Source organism: Schistocerca piceifrons, chromosome X (assembly GCF_021461385.2).
Source record: "Schistocerca piceifrons isolate TAMUIC-IGC-003096 chromosome X, iqSchPice1.1, whole genome shotgun sequence".
Classification (NCBI taxonomy): domain Eukaryota; kingdom Metazoa; phylum Arthropoda; class Insecta; order Orthoptera; family Acrididae; genus Schistocerca; species Schistocerca piceifrons.
In genome coordinates this window covers 480,486,326-480,505,552 of record NC_060149.1, presented here as the reverse complement: position 1 = coordinate 480,505,552, position 19,227 = coordinate 480,486,326, and the positions used below count along the sequence as shown (strand labels likewise).

Sequence of the window (19,227 nt, the reverse complement as noted above, 5' to 3'; positions counted from 1 at the left end):
CCATAACTGCCCAGGTATTGTTGCATACTGGAATGGTAATGATGCAGTAGTGTAGTTCCAACAGTTGTTGCATGTTTGGAAATATTTGTGATGCTTTACTTTGCTGAGGTCAACAAGTAAAAGCCCTTCGGTAGTACTTGTTTTCACTTCCAACTGGTCTTGGATTTTATATAATTTTTGGCTATTGTGGCATTTTCAGGACTATCTGCACTTTGGGAACCTAATGCAGTTTCCATGTTCATTCAGAACTTTTTTTGAGTGCAAGATTACTTACTTTCTTTCATTTTTTCTCTGAGTGGTACATTTTATATTAGTTTGGGAAGAAAGAAAGCTGAAATACTATAGAAACAAGCCATGTTGGTGTTTTGGTTGCTTTTCCTAAACTCTGATAATGTTTAATTTATCCACTTGTTTTCTTTGTGATATACTTATCTCCCAAGCCATCCACTATAAAAAAGGTCCAGACATCTATGATATGTAAAAACAAATACTGCTAATAATAGTATGAGGAACAACAACTCGTGCAATTGAGCTGTGCTTGCAGTATTCACAATGCCATCATTCTCATGGCAGTCTTTGGTAGGAAATAAAAGCCCTATGCTGTTACTATGAGAAGATGTGAATGTAGCACTCTTGATATTGCACTTCGAGTTTTTGCACTGACATTCTAGGAAAGAAAAATGTGAATTAAGTGACTGTAGTGGCAGCTAGTGACAGTGAATGACTAAATGGTATTGTGGCTTTCAGCACATAATGACTTTTCATCTGAGGAGGCATTGTGGAATGAAGATAGTATTGGTGACAGGAGTGAACTATAATCATAATGTAGTAGATATAGGAAGGTACAACACTAGAACATTACACTGAGGTGACAAAAGTCTAGGAGACCTCCAAATATCATGTTGGACTTCCTTTTGCCCGATGTAGTGCAGCAACTTGATGTGGCATGGACTCAGCAAGTTGTTAGAAGTCCCCTGCAGAAATATTCAACAATGCTGCCCCTGTAGATGTCCAGAATTTCGAAAGTGTTGCCAGTGCTGGTTTTTCTGCACAAGCTGACCTCTAAATTATGTCCCATAAATGTTCAGTGTGATTCATGTCGGGTCATCTAGGTGGCTGAATCATTCACTAAAATTGTCAAGAATGTTCTTCAAACCAGTCACAATCAATTTTGGCCGGTGACATGACATCGTTGTTTTGGAATGTGAAGTCCATGAATGGCTGAAAATGGTCTTCAAGTAGCCAAACATAACTGTTTCCAGTCAATGATCAGTTCATTTGGACCAGAGAACCTAGTCCATTCCATGTAAATACAGCCCACACCATTGTGGAGACACCACCAACTTGAACCATGGCTTGTTGACAACTTAGGTCCATGGCTTTGTGAGGTCTGCAGCACACTTGAACTCTACCATCAGCTCTTACCAACTCAAATTGTGACTCATCTGTCCAGGCCACAGTTTCCAGTTGTCTACGGTCCGACTGGTCTGTTCACGAGCCTAGGAGAGGCACTGCTGGTGATGTCATTCTGTTAGCGAAGGCACCTGCATCAGTTGTCTGCTGCCATAGCCCATTGACACCAAATTTTGCCATGCTGTCCTAACGGATTCATTCAATGTGTGTCCCACATTAATTTCTACAATTATTTCATGCAGTGTGGGATCCCCCCCCCCCCCCCCCCCCCCCCATTGACAACTCTACGCAAATGCCGCTGCTCTCAGTTGTTAAGCTGTTAAGTGAAGGCCGTTGGCCACTACACTGTCCATGCCGAGAGGTAATGCCTGAAATTTGGTATTCTTGGCACACTCTTGACACTGTGCATTTTGGAATATTCAGTTCCCTAATGATTTCCAAAATGGAATGTCCCATGTATCTAGCTCCAACTACCATTCTGCATTCAAAGGCTGTTAATTCCTGTCATGCAGACATAATCATGTCGGAAACCTTTTCACATGAATCCCCTGAGTACAGATAACCGCTTTGCGAATGCACTGCTCTTTTATAACTTATGTATGCGGTACTACCGCCACCTGAATATGTGCATATCGCTATCATAGGACTTTACCTATAGAGGCAGCATGACTCAGTATTTATGAAGGCACTTCCAATGACATGTTGATTCCATGACATGTCAAATTGCTGCACAATGCTGAGCAAAAGAGATCCAATGCAGTACTGGGAGGTGTCCCATGACTTGTCACCTCAGTGTAGTTTCTGCTGGTTTCTTGCCAGCATATGACTGCTGGAAGAGGGGGTATGGTGGGCACGAAAGGGTATAGGAAATGTCCTGATGGGCTGAAATTACTTGTTGTACTTACTCAGATTGCTCAGTCAGAAGATTGCTGCCTTTTATGAGCAAGTATCTAGAATTGAATTGTTTCTAAGACTCACTTGTAATCTGTCGGAAAGTTTGAATATACTGTTATGTTTTCTACAGATATATTATCTCAAGGAAAGAGGAGTTGAACTTATGACTGTATCAAACTATGGCTTATGTCTGTTGCAAAAACATATAAAGGACATCAAATGTGCACTGAAATACTTTCATAATATGAGACAAACTGCTATCTATGAACGCAATGACTCCTGAGAAGGGCACTTGTGAGAAGACAGACGTGATATCCTGTCCTCAAGCTCCCATGCTGCATTCAAATGGGACTCACCCATATACTTTGAAGATATTGCAAAATTTCATGATGGTGGAAAATCCAAGTTGAAAAGTATGCAGCTCTAACAATAATAGCCTATCAAATTCTTTAATGCAGGAGTCATGAGCAAATGAAATACATTCACAAAATTAGGGTTATATTCAGCAAGTATTTTCTTTTTTTTCTGTTATGGGTGAAGAATGGAATGCTCACACCCAAACCTAGATGCAACCAGTGAGACTTTGAATGGTTTACTTGAGTGTTATGGAAGGTAGGAACCAAGGAAGACTAGATAGGTCAGCAATTAGAAATGACAGAATTTTGGGGGAGGAAAGCAACAAACTACAGGAATGGAGAGAATGTAAGAGGATGCAGGGAACAGCAGCATCTGTTATAAGACTGGTTTGTTCGGGAGTAAAATTGAGGGTAAATAAAGTACATTATGGGGAAAAAGGAAAGGGATAGTGGTGAAATGGAAGTTTTTGTTACTGCAGGCCCAAAGGATATTTGCAACTGAGACCAAATGGGTATTTCAAGAAAGTGAATGTACTGATGAGATAGTGAGCCTACTGTGACAGGCTACATCCACGTTTCTGAAAACTATGGTAAAGAGATGGACAGTGTAGACATTGTTAGTGGTAGACAAGTTAAATCTTTGAAAGTGATGCAAAACTGTTTGCAGAAAGTAAGGGAAGGTTATATAGGGTCTGAAACTGAAACAGGCAATACTCAATTTTATATGAAAACTCTCTGTTGCTTGGGGGATGAATAACAATAGGTTCCAATAGAGCAAACAGATATGGCAACAACTCTGACAAAATCACTGTAATTGACTTTAAGGTACTGTTGAATGTGGTAATTTCCAAAAGGATGAAGGTCTTTATTGGAGTCAACCTTGCGAAGGGATGTAAATAATAATATTGTGAGTGTGGGATGGACATTTATGATTATTTCTTAATTGTTATGGAAATAATGATTTGATGGTATAACAGGTAAAGTGATAGTGCATGGCAGCACACAATTCATCAGTGAACAGTGTGGGGGCTTGACCTGTGTAGATGTTGTTTATGTCTGACAGCAGTTTAAGGTTATGATGGGTATGGGACTATGTGTCATCTCTCACATGCTTTTCAAGGAGCAGATGGTAAGTTTGAATAGACACTCCACCTAACCAATGATGATTTTAATGTACGTAGTATTTTAATAACTTGGGTGGTTGCTGTGCAGCTATAGTGTATTAAATTGTAGATACTACTTGTTTTGTAATTTCAGGGGAATACGATGCAAGGATGCGTGTTCTTATTCGTCATGTTGCTGCTGAGCTTATGGTTCCCCAACAGATTGTTGATGAGTGTGAGGAAGCTGTTGTCGAGTGCTTTACTGAAGAGTTCAGAGGAATGTCTGAGTATGTACACTGTTGCATTCTGTTAGTTTAATTATGATAATGTTCGGCTTTTTTTTATTTTTTAGTTTAATGTTGCAGCAGTTAATCCAAGTAAGTTGATTGTGGATGGAAAAGATTTATAGTATAAGTTCCTGAAATAGTAGTACTCTCTGTTCACAGTGACAAAAATGAAACCTGTATGTTTACGAGGGTAATCCCAAAAGTAAGGTCTCCTATTTTTTTGTAGGTACATAGACCTGTTTATTTCTATAGTGGTTTACATCAGTTTACAGCTTGAACATTTAGCTATTTTTCAACATAATCACATTTTCTGTCAATGCATTTTTGTAGACACTGTGGCAGTTTTTGTGTGCCCATGTCATATCAGCTTACCGCCCTGATAGTCACTGGGCGCCAAGTCAGGACTATAGGGTGGGTGGATGATTATTTCCACTGAAACTGTTGCAGGAGAGCAACAGTTTGCCGAGCAATGTGTGGGCGAGCGTTGTCATGGAGAATGTGTACGCCCTTGTTCAACATTCCTGTTCTCTGGTTCTGAATTGCCCGTTTGAGTTTTTTTCAGAGTCTCACAGTACCTGTCAGCATTAATTGTGGTCCCAGTGATTCAGCTCCAACGTCGAGGTGAAAGAAGAGGTTCATAACTTTCTAAACAGCATGGTGGCAAGCTGGTATGACATGGGCATACAAAAAACTGCCACAGTGTCTACAAAAATGCATCAACAGAAATGGTGATTATGTCGAAAAATAGCTAAATGTTCAAGCTGTGAACTTACGTAAACCATCGTAGAAATAAACAGGTCTATGTACTTACAAAAAAATAGGAGACCTTACTTTTGAGATTACCCTCATATTTTACAATAACACAAATAAATTATACCATTCACATTATTAAGGATCTGTCAGAGCATGTTAGCATGCAACCTTTTTTTAAACCTTGAACTGTGTCCTTATCTGTGACAAGTTTCAGAAAAAAATAAGTGCAGTGCAGTGGACAGAGCCGGTGTAAGGCTCAAGTGACCCAAGCCACCACTTGGGGTAACAGGCTGAGAGAGGCTGCCGGAGGGGCCCCAACTGTAAGTTTTCCATGCAGGATGTATCACAGTTAGTAATTAAAACTGCCACGGGTGAAAGCGTACAGGGAGGGGGGGGGGGGGGGGGAAGAGAGAAGAGGGGAGGGCACCAAATGATAAGTCTTGGGTGGGAAAATGTTCTTGAACTGGCCCTGGTTGAGGAGTTTACTACGGCCATGTTCTCACATTATGACTGAAGGCAAAGTAGGTGCCTCTGGAAATAGTTTTGAACCATAGAAGCAATGAGTGCAGATATGTGTGGACTTTTTTGCAGCATTAGTCTCATTTATTTTGTATTAATTTTTATAGATGACATTTTCTGGGAAAGTGCAAAACACATCTTTTGAAAATTAACTGCTTGCTACCACTTAGGTGATAGATTTTGGTGAAACTTGTCACAGTGCAATAACACAAGTTAAGATTGAAAAACTGTCATCTACTAATATACCTTGACAAATAGATACCTAAAAATGCAGGCATGCATGGTTTTTTTGTGTGACAATAGTAGATTAGTTACCTGCTGCTCTGCACATTTCAAAATCTGTTGAATTATTTGAACCCGTCTAACAACAGGTTTGCAAAAATATTATGTTTTCTCAGAATTCACCTACACATCTCACTGTTTCTTGATTTGCAGTTTTTTAATATAAAAGTTATCTGTCGTAAATAGCAGTCACAATAAGTGTTCATGTTGCAGACTGCATGCCATATGAGGAGAGAGAACAGTTATAAGTCTGGTGACATGTCTGGGAAGGTAGAGGGAAAAGTGTTTGAACATATCCACATGGACTTAGTAACAACAATATACAAAATTATTCCTGTGTGTCATTCTGTATTTTGTGTGTTTTTCAGAATAAAAGCTAAAACTAGTTTGAGTATAACAATCAAAGTGTATTGCATTAGTGTGGACACAAATTGCATATTGTTTTCTGGCATACACTGATCAGCCCAAGAGAAGAGATGAATTGTATGGTGGTGATTCTGGACAATCAGTAATCAAAGATTTATGAAATGTATTATGTTATATGTCTATAAAAAGAAAGACCATAGTACATTTAATGAATAATTATGTATGAGAAAGCTTTGTGCACAATAGGTGTAACATATTTTTTCTTAAGGGCACAAAACTGCTGAGATCATAAATATCCAGTGTGACATTTATTGTTGACTAAAAACAAATCCAAAAACAATTTTTCAGCAAAGACCAGTGAGAAGGGCATCATGTCAGTCATGCCAGAGAATTTCAATCAAATTACAGCCTCTACCAGTCAGGATACAACTCCTTATCTTCAGAGAAGAATTTATGTAAGGAGCAGTTAGCACTTCAGTTTGACCAATAATGAAATTAACAACCAAGTCATTATGAAATCTACAACACCATGTTGCAGAATCTCACCAATTGTGCTAAATGAGTCCGAAATTTTTGGGCCATTTAGGAAGAGTCCTGTTGATTTTGTGACTTGCTTGATTACCACTTCATGCCAGAAACAAGAGTGTAAAAAAGTCAGGTTTGAAGTGGGTGGCCGTGAAGCAGAAAGGGAGAAATCAGTTTTATCTTCCAGGAAGGCTGTGACTAGTGTTTCCTAGAATGTTTTTTATTTTATTTATATATTCATCCAGGGATCATCTTACAGTGCTATAGGATTTGTTGCCATAATATAATGAAACATCTAATTCAAAATATATGTATATGTAGAATATTTAAGTGTGTTTTTGTGAGGATAAGACAGGTAGTTGTTTGAGGCCTTGCTGAAAGAATTGTGCAAACATTTGCCTGAAATGATTCAGAAAACCTAAATCGGGATGACCAGATAGAGCCAACTCCATCTTCCCTAATATGTGAGTGTGTTAACAAACGCACTACCTCAAAACAAGAGTCTGTCACTGCACCCACTATTGACACAGGTGACTCTTGGACCACAGACATCCTGTTATGCCTCTTGCTCTCCCTCCAGTCTGTTCAGATAACTGACTCCACTCAGACAAACACGCAACCCCAAGCATTGGCAGAAATGTGGAAACATAAAAACACAACATATTACCATTCCTTAGACAATGATGAAGCTTGTTGGCATTCAGAACAGCTTCCAGTGATATCAGACTGGATAAATGTAGGTCCTGTATGGTTTTCAAGAGAATTTTATACCATTCTTCCTTCAAAATAATGGCAAGTTTAGGTAATGATGATGGAGGTGGTGGATGATTACACACCCTCCTCTCCAAAGTAGACCACGAAGGCTCAGTAATTTTGAGATCTGATGAGTGGTGGCAGGGGGGATGCGATAATTCATCCTTGTGCTCACAAAACCAGTTCTCTATGATGCAAGCTGTGTGAACAGGGGGCCTGCCATTTTGGAACACAGCATCGCCATTGAGGAATGAACATTGTATCGTGGGATGGACCTGTTCAGCCAAAATGGTCACATAATCATTGGCAGTCCAGGGAATACTATGATATGGCTGCCCAAATAATCACCAAACCCCTACTTATTTCACTCATGGGACATAAACTTGGCCAGAAGTTTGAAACAGTGCGAAACAAGGATCATCTGACCAGATGACATTCTTCCATTGCTTCGTAATTCAGGTTTTATGGTTTTGGCACCGTGTTTATCTGTTATGGGTATTTGCATCACTGATGAGTGGTTTTGGAATTCCAGTTTGCTGTGCAGTTTCTTGCGTATGGAGCTCCCTTCAGGTTGTTTTGGTTCTGACAGGATTCACGAGTGTGACATTCAGTTCAGCAGTGACTTGTGCAGCTGTTGTCCTCTTACTTTTTGTCACTATCCTCTTCAATAACCATCCACCACAGTCTGTCAGCACACACATTATTTCGCGTTGTGACTTAGCAGATGTTCCCGCTTTCCCAGTATGCGGTATAACTTTTGGTACAGTACCTCTTGAGGCAACAAACACTTCAGCTACCTTTGTTATAGAAGCACCCATGATATGAGCACCAACAATTTGCATGTTTATATTCACTTAGGTCCAACATAATGCACTCAAGACTACACAGAACACTTTTCTGACCACATGTGACACTTGCAATGTGTTGAGGACATTGCATTTCTCGTAGTGTTTCCATATGTTTGTCTGACCTCCGTATATCTCTTTCCATCCTGGCCCACGCGATCATGCGGGTTCAGTTTTAAATTAGTTGTGGCTCAACTACATCATTTTTCTGTGTCACTCTGGACTGCAACAGTTGTGTGAGTTCCCAGCTTCCATATGGCAGCTGCCTTGTGTAATATTGTGACTGCCATAGTGCAACAGGTCATTTTAAACTTCAATGAGAAGACAAAGCTTTGTGTCGCCAAGATAAATACAATTTGTTTTCCCATATTTGGTTATTTTAAGGCAATTCCTGCATTATTCTAGACTGAGAATGTTTCTTATAACATATGTAAGGTGTCTAAGTAAACACATGCATGACATGCTAATTTGATTTTGTATGTGTGTTTATTTTGATTAGCATGATCATGTTAGCAATTTCTTGAACAAACTGTCACCATGAGGATTGTTTCAGTATTTTTGCTTGATTCTACAAGTCATAACATGTGGAAATTGCTACACATATCAGATAAAGGTGTAAGAAATTTGTTCTCAGGGTGTAAAAGCTTTGCATTGTGACCATGTGTTGTAATGCAATAGGGTGTTGTAATTTCCCCTTTCCCTATTAACCACTACTCTGAGTTTTCTAAGGAATCTTTAATTGTGTAGTATGCATTACAGCTGAAGTATGTTTTTTGATAGAAAATGCAGTTTTGAGTTTTTTTGTTTGTCTTTCCGTGGTAAATACCAGGTGGTTATAATTAAACTTTCCCTATTTAACACGTTATAAGATGGAAACTAATTACTGTACAAGTACCGAACTTAATAGCATTAATGTCCAGAGTATGGGGTGCACGATTTCCATGCATCACAGCACCATTGTTGAGTTCAACTATGGCCACCAGGTGCTCTGATCAGTCATCGTGATTCATACTCACACACACCTGACCAGTTGCATTGCACTTGTTGACATGTCAACATGAGCTTGGACAAAAGGAGTAGGGCACTATTGGTGAAACTCTATTATCAAAATGAGAGTAATGCTGAAGCTGCACTTTGAGAATATCGCTGGCTGAAAGGATTACAGAAGGGTCATCTTTCTCCATGTGCTGTGTGCACAGCATGATGAAGAAGTTCGAATCAACAAGAGAATTGGACGTCGTTCCGGGAAGAGGCTGATGACTGGTTGCACCACAGGTGGCTGATGAAATCGCTGTTGCTATGGCGGACAGTGCTGCATGCAATTTCCGATCATCAGGCAGTTCACATGGTGTGTCATGACAGTTGAATATCCTGTGGTCCAATGTACACGAGGTGCTTCGAACCATTCTCAAACGGTATCCATACAAGATCCGCGTCATACAGCAGCTTGCACCACAGGACACACGACAACATGTTGACTTCACCCTCCACTTTCTCGCAAGGACTGAAGTTGATGAGGGCTGGCCCTGGACCATCCTATGGACAGGCGAAGGTAATTTTTCTTTGATGGGTGAGGTGAACACATGGAATTGCTGAGTGTGGGGATTTTCACCTCCAGTCACTGTGCATGAAGTTCCTCTGTATGATGAACGTGTCACTGTATGGTGTGGCTTCACAGCTAGGTCCATCATTGGCCCATTCTTTTTTTGAATAGGTTGGCACTCAAGGACCAAAGACATGCAGTGTGACTGGCCATCATTACTGCAATATGCTTTGCCAGCATGTCGTACCCACCCTACAGGTGAGAGACGCATTGAACTCAACAGTTTCCATGCAAGATGGGGCCTCAACGCATGTTGCTTGTGAAGTTCACCTGCTTCTCCAAAACACATTTGGAAGTGATCAAAATATCAGTTGATCGTTTCAAAATGCTTGGCTGGCACGATCACTTGATCTCACTCCCGGTGGTTTCTGGTTGTGGGGCTACCTGAAGGACAGGGGTTACCAGGGGAACATTCATACATGTGCTGATATGAAGGTAGCATACCTATGGATATGCTTCATTCTGCTGTTCAGAATGCAACCCTGCACTTTCAGACTCTTCTGGACACTAATGGGTGCTATATTGAACCCCTTTTGTAGCAGTAATGGTACCAGTATGTAATGGTATGATGTACCATAGCAGCACATTAAAAGCCTTTCAGTTGATTCTGCATTATTTCTCTTCTCCATGCCCGTGAAAATTATGCTACCAAGTTTGGTACTTCTATGGCAATTAGTTTCTGTGTTACAATGTGTTAAATAGGGAAAGCTTAATTTTAACCACCCAGTACAAATGCAAATTAGCTCTTGGACCATGAATCAGTATGGTGTGTAGCTAAATTCCCTTTACAGACTTCAATGACAAGTTCCTTACACAAAAAAAGGAAAACCTGTCTTGTAAACATGGGCTGGAAAATGAATACCTTAAGAGCTATGACCACTTATTCATCTTTGATACTCTGAAACACATCTCTTTGACTGCAAGCTCTTTACTTTCCATATTTTGGGAGGAGGTAGTATGGACCAAAACAAGGAAAAAAGTTCATTAAACATTGACTCTAAAATGAATACTTCGCACACTTTAAGAACTATGAGCAGTTGCTCATCATCATTACTGTGAAACACACATCTTCTATTGAATAAGTGCTCATAGGCGTTTTTTCTTATTGTGGTGTAAGGAACTCTGTCCTCAAAGTTACGCTCTGTATAGAATTATTAGTTTGACACTTGGCTATGTTTTCCCTGATATGCACAAAAGGGTTACATGAAAGAGAAACTTCTTATTGATTATTTTGCAGAAGGTGAAACAGTAACTGGGAAAGACTAACTACACAAGTGTTCCTGATCAGCTGGAAGAAAAATGATAGAGATGAGTCCTGTATTGTGAAAGAAAAGAATGCCCTTTCATGAGAATGAATCACAAACCCAGAAGGGTGCCACAGTATCAAAACTGAGAGATCTGAAGTAAAAATTTTTGAAATGTCCGTACTGTTAACCAGAGTTGGCACTTATATCTGAATGATCAGAAATTTGTGGTTGGAGAAGGTTTAGAGGTCGTGGAATTTGGATACCTTGCAGAATCACTTTTCATGTTGGGAGCTCCTCACTGGAGAAATACTGGAAATAGTGGATTGGGTGAAGAAGGGCCATTCTTTTTACAGTTGTTCATTACCAGGCTCAGAAAATTTCATTATGCCCTCATGCATAAAGGCTTTCAAAGCACAGAAGCTGCATTGGAGTTGTTGTGGTCTTCAGTCCTGAGACTGGTTTGATGCAGCTCTCCATGCTACTCTATCCTGTGCAAGTTTCATCATCTCCCAGTACCTACTGCAGCCTACAGTTAGTTGGAGTTAGACATATGAATTAGAAATGATATGTTTTAGGTGGAAACAACCATGTTTTGTCCACCTGGCAGAACAAAAAAATGAACATGGGTACTAAGTTACTAGTAATGTCTGAATTGCAACTTGTCCTCTCTTAAGTCTCAAGTCTTTAGGGATGTAAAAAAAAAAAAAAGAACAGTGAGAATTTTAAACTGCATTTATACTGTACATCAGTTCTCTATTGTTGCTTGCTTGTAAAATGGCAGGGTTCATTATAAAATGAGACTTCGTTCCTAATCCAGTGGCATACCATAGATTGTCAGTGCTGTGTATACACCAGCATGTTCTGCAGTCAATTTTCTCATTAAGATGAAACCATGTGTCCAACCCTACACATTTGTGAGAACTGTTTTAGTAATAATTGTGTTGGAAGTCATGACTGTCAGGCACATGTGGGGGAAAATGTAACTAAAGACGCTATAGTCACAAGATATTTATCATACTCTGAAGCTACAAAAATACAGATAACTAAAATTATGTTTAACAGGAAGGATTGCTCACTGTAGAGTTAAAAAATGAATCCAGCATTCTTTTTCTTGCAACTGCATTGCAGTGGTTAACTTGCAATAAAATCAAATCAAATGCAGTACTTTGTGTAGGTGGCGTTGGATAGCTTTTAGATATTTAAGAAACATAACTGCATACTTAAACAATAACTACACCCATGTAATTATACAGTGAAATTTCGTCAAAGTCAGATGTCTAGTTGCAGACAAGTATATTTCACAAACAACATGTTGACACCTACAGCACACATAGAAAAGTTAAGAAATTTGGCTGCTGCCATTTCATCTCCTCCATCCCCATTATCGAAAAATGTGTAAGGAAGAGCTAAAGTACTTTAAGGACTAGTGTGAAGACATCAGATTGTGTTTCACTAGTCTTGCGTGGAAAAATAGGTGAAAATAAAAGTACAAATGACTTTTGCTTGGGGAATCAGTATGATCCTTTTACAAATGCTAAAAATGCTCACTGTCACAGGATCCTACCCCAAAAAAAGATATGGAGGAAAACAAAATAAAATCTCACTACTACATGTGCTCCTGTTTTGCTAAGGAATGTAAATGGGATGAAGGAACAGGTGAAAGAACTCATTCTTGTAACACAAGGTGCACCCTTGTGCTTGTGTTTACAAGAAAATATGTTTTAAATTATTTTACATGTGTCTGTAATGACTTTATGCAGTCCGCACAGAGACGACTACCATAACGGAAATAATACCACACCTCAGCTCTCCCCGCACCACCAACTGAATAGTTGTGGCTGTGTTGATGCAAGTGCATCACAAGGGTGGATATTCCCCATATCTGTACTCTCATGAATAAATAAACTATGAAGCTTTCACAAAACTAACTGTACAGATCTCCTGCCCATTCCTCCTATGTGTGAATTTTAATGCACTAAAATGCTGACATCCTCCAAGCCAGAGCATGGAGTGTTAGATCCCATTATCTGGTGTGTTGGTTACAAAATTTAAAAAGAGATGTAGATGTGTTGAGGGTCGATACAATGAGATATTTCCAGAGGCAGATGAAGACTCTGACCATAATCTGTTGTATATAAGTTACAGATCAAAACTGAAGAAACTGGGAAAGGTAGGAAATTAAGGAGAGAGGACCTGGATAAATTGAAAGAACCAGAAGTTGTTAAAAATTTAAAAGGGGGCATAAGACAACAGTTGACAGAAAGTGGAGAAAGGTATACAACAGAAGATAAACAGGTATCTTTGAGAGATGAAATAGTGAAGGCAGTAAAGGCTCAAACAATATTGAATTTATCTGATGAAAGGCTTTGAGAGATGAAATAGTGAAGGCAGTAAAGGTTCAAACAATATTGGATTTATCTGATGAAAGGAGAAAATATAAAGTGGGCAGAAGGGTATACATACATCTGAAAACTGAGAATATTGTAAAGGTCAAAATGGCAAAGTAGGAATGGCTAGAGAAGAAATACAAAGCAGAAGTAGTATCCATGACTATGGGAAATATAGGTGTGACCAAAGGAAAAATAGAGAGAGGTTTGGTGGAAACAGAAGAATCATGATTATTAAGGGATCAAATGGCCAGCTAGTACTAAATAAAGAGTGGAAGCCTGGAAGGTGAAAGGAGGAAGTAGTACATAATAGGATACCTATACAAGGGAAACAAATTTGAAGACAGTATTACAAGAAGGGAAAAAGAGTAAATAAAGATTATTTGCAGGATGTGTACTGCTAAAAGAATTTGACAGTACACTCAAAGATGTAAGTTGAAATGAGGTCCATGAGATAAATGCCATTCCCTTGGAATTATTTAAATTGTTGGAAGAGTTAGCCATGACAAAACTTTCCCACCTGGTATGCCAGATATGAGACAAATGAAATACCTGTACTTAAAGGAGGCTAAGAATTCCAGTCCAAAAAAAGGCAGATAGTGACAGGTGCAAATATTACTGAACTAAGACTTGGTTGCTAAATAATGACACTAATTATTTACTGAAAAATCTGACCTGAGGCAAAATCAGTCTGAGTTCCAGAGAAAGATAGGTTTAAGAAGGCAAATATGTGTTCATACCATTTGTAGATTTTCCAAAAATTTTTGAAAACCTTATCTTGAATATTTTCTTTGAAATTCAGAAGGTACCAGGGGCAAAACAAGGGAAGGTAAAGGATATCTACAAAATGTGCAGAAACCAGACTGCAGTTACATGAATCAGGCATGAAAAGGAAGCTGTATTTGAGAAGGGAGTGTGACTGTGTCATAGGGTGTCCTAATAGTAGGTTACACTAGGTACGCAGAAATGGAGAGACTTGCCCAGAATAGACTAGTGTGAAAACTTTCATCAGAATGAAGACCACAACAACAATAATATGCTTTTGGGCTCTGCTGCCACCTGCTCTAGGTGCTGAGATATTGGGAGCCTGTTGAGCCTATCAGCAGGTGTCTTTTGAACATGGGCCAAATCCTACTGTGTAGTACTGGTAGAGGATATTATCACCAGCATCTTGTTACCCATGTTTATTTGTTGTAGATGTGTACAGTATATCCCACTGATGATGGGCTGTATGCCAGATTACTGGTCTGTAAAATAAATGCTTTTGAAGTTCAGCTCAGGGTGTACAACAAAATGTCCTCTGTCAAAATAATCAACACAGTTCAGAAGCCAGTCAGTTCCATTTTCAGTCAGGAACAGGCCTCTGGCTCTGTGAACTTTCAAGTGCACATCAACTGCTATTGAGACTTCCAGTTGAGTTGGATACAGTGCCATTGTGTTATTAAGGAGAACAAGATGAGACTATGGCAGGAATTCCAAAACTTCATAAATTATTCCACAAAGTCTTCATTTGGTGTGAAGACCATCATGAGAGATTCATGGAGGGGTGTAAAGTGCTTGGTAATGCTATAATAGGAAAATGTATTATTCAAACCAGCAAGAGAGACATTACCCCAACCATGACAGAATAGTTCACTCAAATTACTGCCTGTACCAACCGGGATCTAGGTTTTTGCCTTCATAGCATAACTACTATAAGGAGCAGTTGGCACATAAGTTCAGCCAGTAATGAAATTGAAATTGCTAGCTCATGACAGAATCCGCTACAACACGTTTGAAGTGTGCCCATGAGTGCAATAGGTGTTAATAGACTGATATCCACAATAAGGAGCCCCATTCAGTGCTCATTATGGGTGGAAGATTTTTCTTTTCAACTTTTACATTTTTAACATTTTTATTAGTTCATTTTCTTGTCTGTCTATTCATCCCGTGCAATTTCTTCAGCAGATTTCAAACTTACTTCCTGATGAGATAGAAACCTGCAATTTTAAACATAGCTCAGAACTGGATGAGAATGCAATGTGCAATATGAACTTTTTTTTGTCTACCTGATCCATGTAGCTCCCGTAGAAGTTGGGGTGGGACTAGAGGTGAAAAGGGTTGGTAAGGCCCAACACCTCGGCTGCCGTGGAGGACTGGGATGTGACGCAAGTAGTATCAGAACGCGTTCCAGGTGATATGCATAGAACTCAATGACACCCATTAGTTGGACTTCTACATCTGCGAATGATAAAATCACCTCTGCAGCACTGGTCTCATAGTGCCACACCAACCTTGCTGGCCAGTTAGCACCCATGGCCACCATATAAAGCAAGCCCCACCATGGCTCCCCCTTCAGTTCTGTATTCACTGTGCCCTTGTATTGTTCTTATTACACACAATTGATTTGCTCTGCTATTTTGCTACATTGTTGGTTTTTGCTCTTGGATTATATATTTGTACTTTATCGTGCCATGCTGTTTCCATTGTCTGTGTTCCTCTTCTTGTTGTCCTACTGTTCACATTTGGCTAACTACTGTTGACAGCCCATGACTGGTCATCCAGTCTCTCTTATAATCTCTTCAAAATGTTTAGTCTAACACATTTTAAATCAGGCTAAAAAGTATAAAATAATTTCTCTTAACCCCCATACAGATTCCTAACCTCAGATGCCCATAATCCTGAAAATTAGTGAGAACTTTTAAAGGGTGTGAAAATACTTGTAAGATTTATAATGAAAAAAGTGGGATGCATGCTATACATAACTGATGCATGAATAGTTCACCTCATAACTATTTATATGTTGTATGCGCCCAACATTTTTCATTATAAATCTTACAATTACACATTAATGTTACCACTGCCTATGTTTGATTAAATGTGCAATAAACATTCACAGATGGTAGGCAGCAGCACTTGCAGTGGAGGGTATGCGAGGTGTGTTCAAAAAGTAAGGTAACTTTATATTTCTGTGAAAAATATTTATTTATTCATCGATATTCATGCTGTCCCCTTCAAAGTAATCCCCCTCAGATACAATACACTTGTGTCAATGCTTCTTGCAATCTTCGAAGCACTTCTCTTAAGGACTTTTTGGTACAGCATTGAGTACTTCCTGCGATGCAGTTTTTATTTCCTCAATCGTTGAGAATCTTCATCCTTTCATAGGTCTCTCTCGGGGGACCAAATCCGGTGAATATGGTGACTGAGGCTTGATTGTCGTGTCTTTTTTGACCAAAAAATCTCTCACAAGCAACAGTGAATGAACAGGTGCATTGTCATGATGCAAAAACCTTGAATTGTTTTCCACAATTCTGGACATTTTTTGCATATTGCTTCTTGCAGACAGCACATAACTTCAAGGTAATATGCCTTATTGACCATATGACCTTGAGGCAAAAATTCATGATGCACTATACCACGGTAATTGGAAAAAAAACAAAAACAACAGTGAGCAAAACTTTGATATTTGATCGAACTTGGCATGCTTTTTTCGGTCTTGGCTCTCCAGGATTCATACATTGGGCTTTGGTTTTCACATAATAACCATAAACCCATGTTTCGTCACCGGTTATGGCCCTTTTGAGCAAATCAGAATCATCATTGACATCATTCAAGAGCTCCTGAGTGACTCTCATGTGATGGTTCTTCTGCTCAAAATTGAGAAGTTTTGGAACAAACTTCACTGACACATATCTCATTGCCCAAAACATCTAAAAAAAAATTGCACAACATGAGCCAACCGATACGCCAACAACCTCAGCAACTTCTCTTATGGTAATTCGATGATTTTCCAAAACAATTTTCTTCACATCTTCGATGTTATCATCTGTTGTTGATGTGCTGGGGTGTCCAGAGCAGGTTCGTCATTAGCATCTTCTCGGCCATCTTGGAAGATCTTGCATCACTTGTAAACTTTATTTTTACTTAGAGCAGATCACCGTATGCCACTGTCAACATGCCAACATTGCAACTGCATGTCCACGTAGTGGTGACAGGAAGCTTTTTCAGATGAATGATTTTTTATGCTTCACTGGACAGATGGTCATTGACATGTACAGTGTGAACTGTCAGAAAGCAAACACCCTGCAACAGTCATTGGAGCGGTCCTGGCCAGAGAAGGGAGTATTATGATCTGGGGAATGCTTTCGTGGCAGTCCGTGAGTGATCTCTTCATTCTGGAATTCACCACAGAGCAACCTAAGTATCCATCTATTCTTGGGGACCATGTCCACCCCTACATGCAGTTTCAAACAATGGAAAATCCAGGATGGGATAACAACAGTATTATAAAAAGGATGTATTGCTACTCACCATGTAGTAGAGATGTTGAGTCAGAGATAGGCACAACCAAAAGACTGTTATACGACTAAGCTTTCGGCCAGAAGGTGTTCCTCTGAATTAAACAACTTACACAAACACGTTTGCGCAGAAGCAACTCACACAAACATGACCACTGTGTCTGGCCGCTGAGGCCAGTCTGGCATTTGTCACTTGTGTGAATGTGTGTTGTCTAATTTGGATGAAGTCCTACATGCAGTTTGTTTTTTCTCAGCATGACGGCATCTACCATAAGGACAGTATAATGTTTTGCACAGCTCGCAGAATACCCTGCATGATTCGAAGAGCACTAGGATGAGTTTATCACACTCCTCTGACCACTAAACTCCCCAGATTCAAACCCAATTGAGAATCTGTGGGATCACCTCATTTGGGCTGTTCGCACCATGGATCCTCTACCAAGAAGCAGCTGGCCACGGCATTGGAGTCAGCATGGCTCCACATCTCTGTCGGTACCTTCCAGAACCTCATTGACACATTTACTGCATGTCTCGTAGTGGTCTGCACTGCAAAAGTTGGTTATTCAGGCTTTTGACAGATGGTCGCATTAATCTGGCTGGACAGTGTATTTTCCTAGCTATTAGAAATTCATAATCATAAATTTTCAGGCTAACTGTGTGAGGTTAGGAACTGGTATGGGCCTAGGAGAAATTATTTTATACTTATTACACCAACTCAAAAACTTTTATATTAAATATTTGTTTATTTAAATAACTATTTATCATTGCTGAAATGAGAACAGAAACACAGTTCTAAATTTTAATGATATAAGATTTCAAAGTGTCACTTTGGATGATGAATTTGCTAGCCAGGCTCTGCAAGCATAATCCCTCAAAGCATGCCCCATTTTAAAATATGTCATTGACAAGATATGTGCAGAAGACCAAACTCATTTATGCAGTTTTATAGAACCTTTGTAATGTCTCAATTTTATTGTGGTTACATGGTGTGTGGATTTAATTGGTCATCCAATCTGATAGTCCTTGATGTAGTTCACCATGAGAGAATTAGGTTGGAGTCTTAGGTGTTGGTGATCTATCCTGTTCCCACCCTTTACACAGAGGCTAGTAAGTCTAGTAAGCTGCTACTTTATGTCAAGCAGCATGCCCTCATGATGCAGCTATTATATATGTATTATATCATCTTTGTATGTCAGGAACATGCTCATCATAAAGTTGCTTGACTGTTTAGGGCGCATTATCTTAATGACCGCTTACGAGCAAAGAAGCCTACTGTAATGTATGTGAAGAGCTTTCCTTAATCTACTCACCATTAAGATGACACACACAGTTACAGACAGGCACAATGAAAAGGCTGTTACATTTAGTTTTTGGCCAAAGCCTTCTTCAGAAAAAGAAAACACACACACACACACACACACACACACACACACACACGAGATGGGCATCTCCAGCAGCTTGGACCAGAATGCCATTCCAGTCCAAGCTGCCCAAGATAAGAGTGTGTGTGTGTGTGTGTGTGTGTGTGTGTGTGTGTGTGTGTGTGTGTGTGTGTGTTTCCTGAAGAAGGCTTTGGCACGGGTGCTTGAGAGAGAGAGAGAGAGAGAGAGAGAG

At 39.5% G+C, this 19,227-nt stretch overlaps 1 protein-coding gene across 3 annotated transcripts in view; it reads left to right on the top strand.

Annotated features, from left to right (window-relative positions):
* Positions 1 to 19,227, top strand: part of LOC124723151 (transmembrane and coiled-coil domain-containing protein 4-like) — a 130,511-nt gene that overhangs the window by 30,244 nt on the left and 81,040 nt on the right. For all 3 annotated transcript variants that reach the window (XM_047248343.1, XM_047248342.1, XM_047248341.1), the window contains one exon: positions 3,921 to 4,053. In XM_047248343.1, coding sequence (XP_047104299.1) covers positions 3,921 to 4,053 — 133 coding nt within the window. The remainder of the gene's footprint in view (positions 1 to 3,920; positions 4,054 to 19,227) is intronic.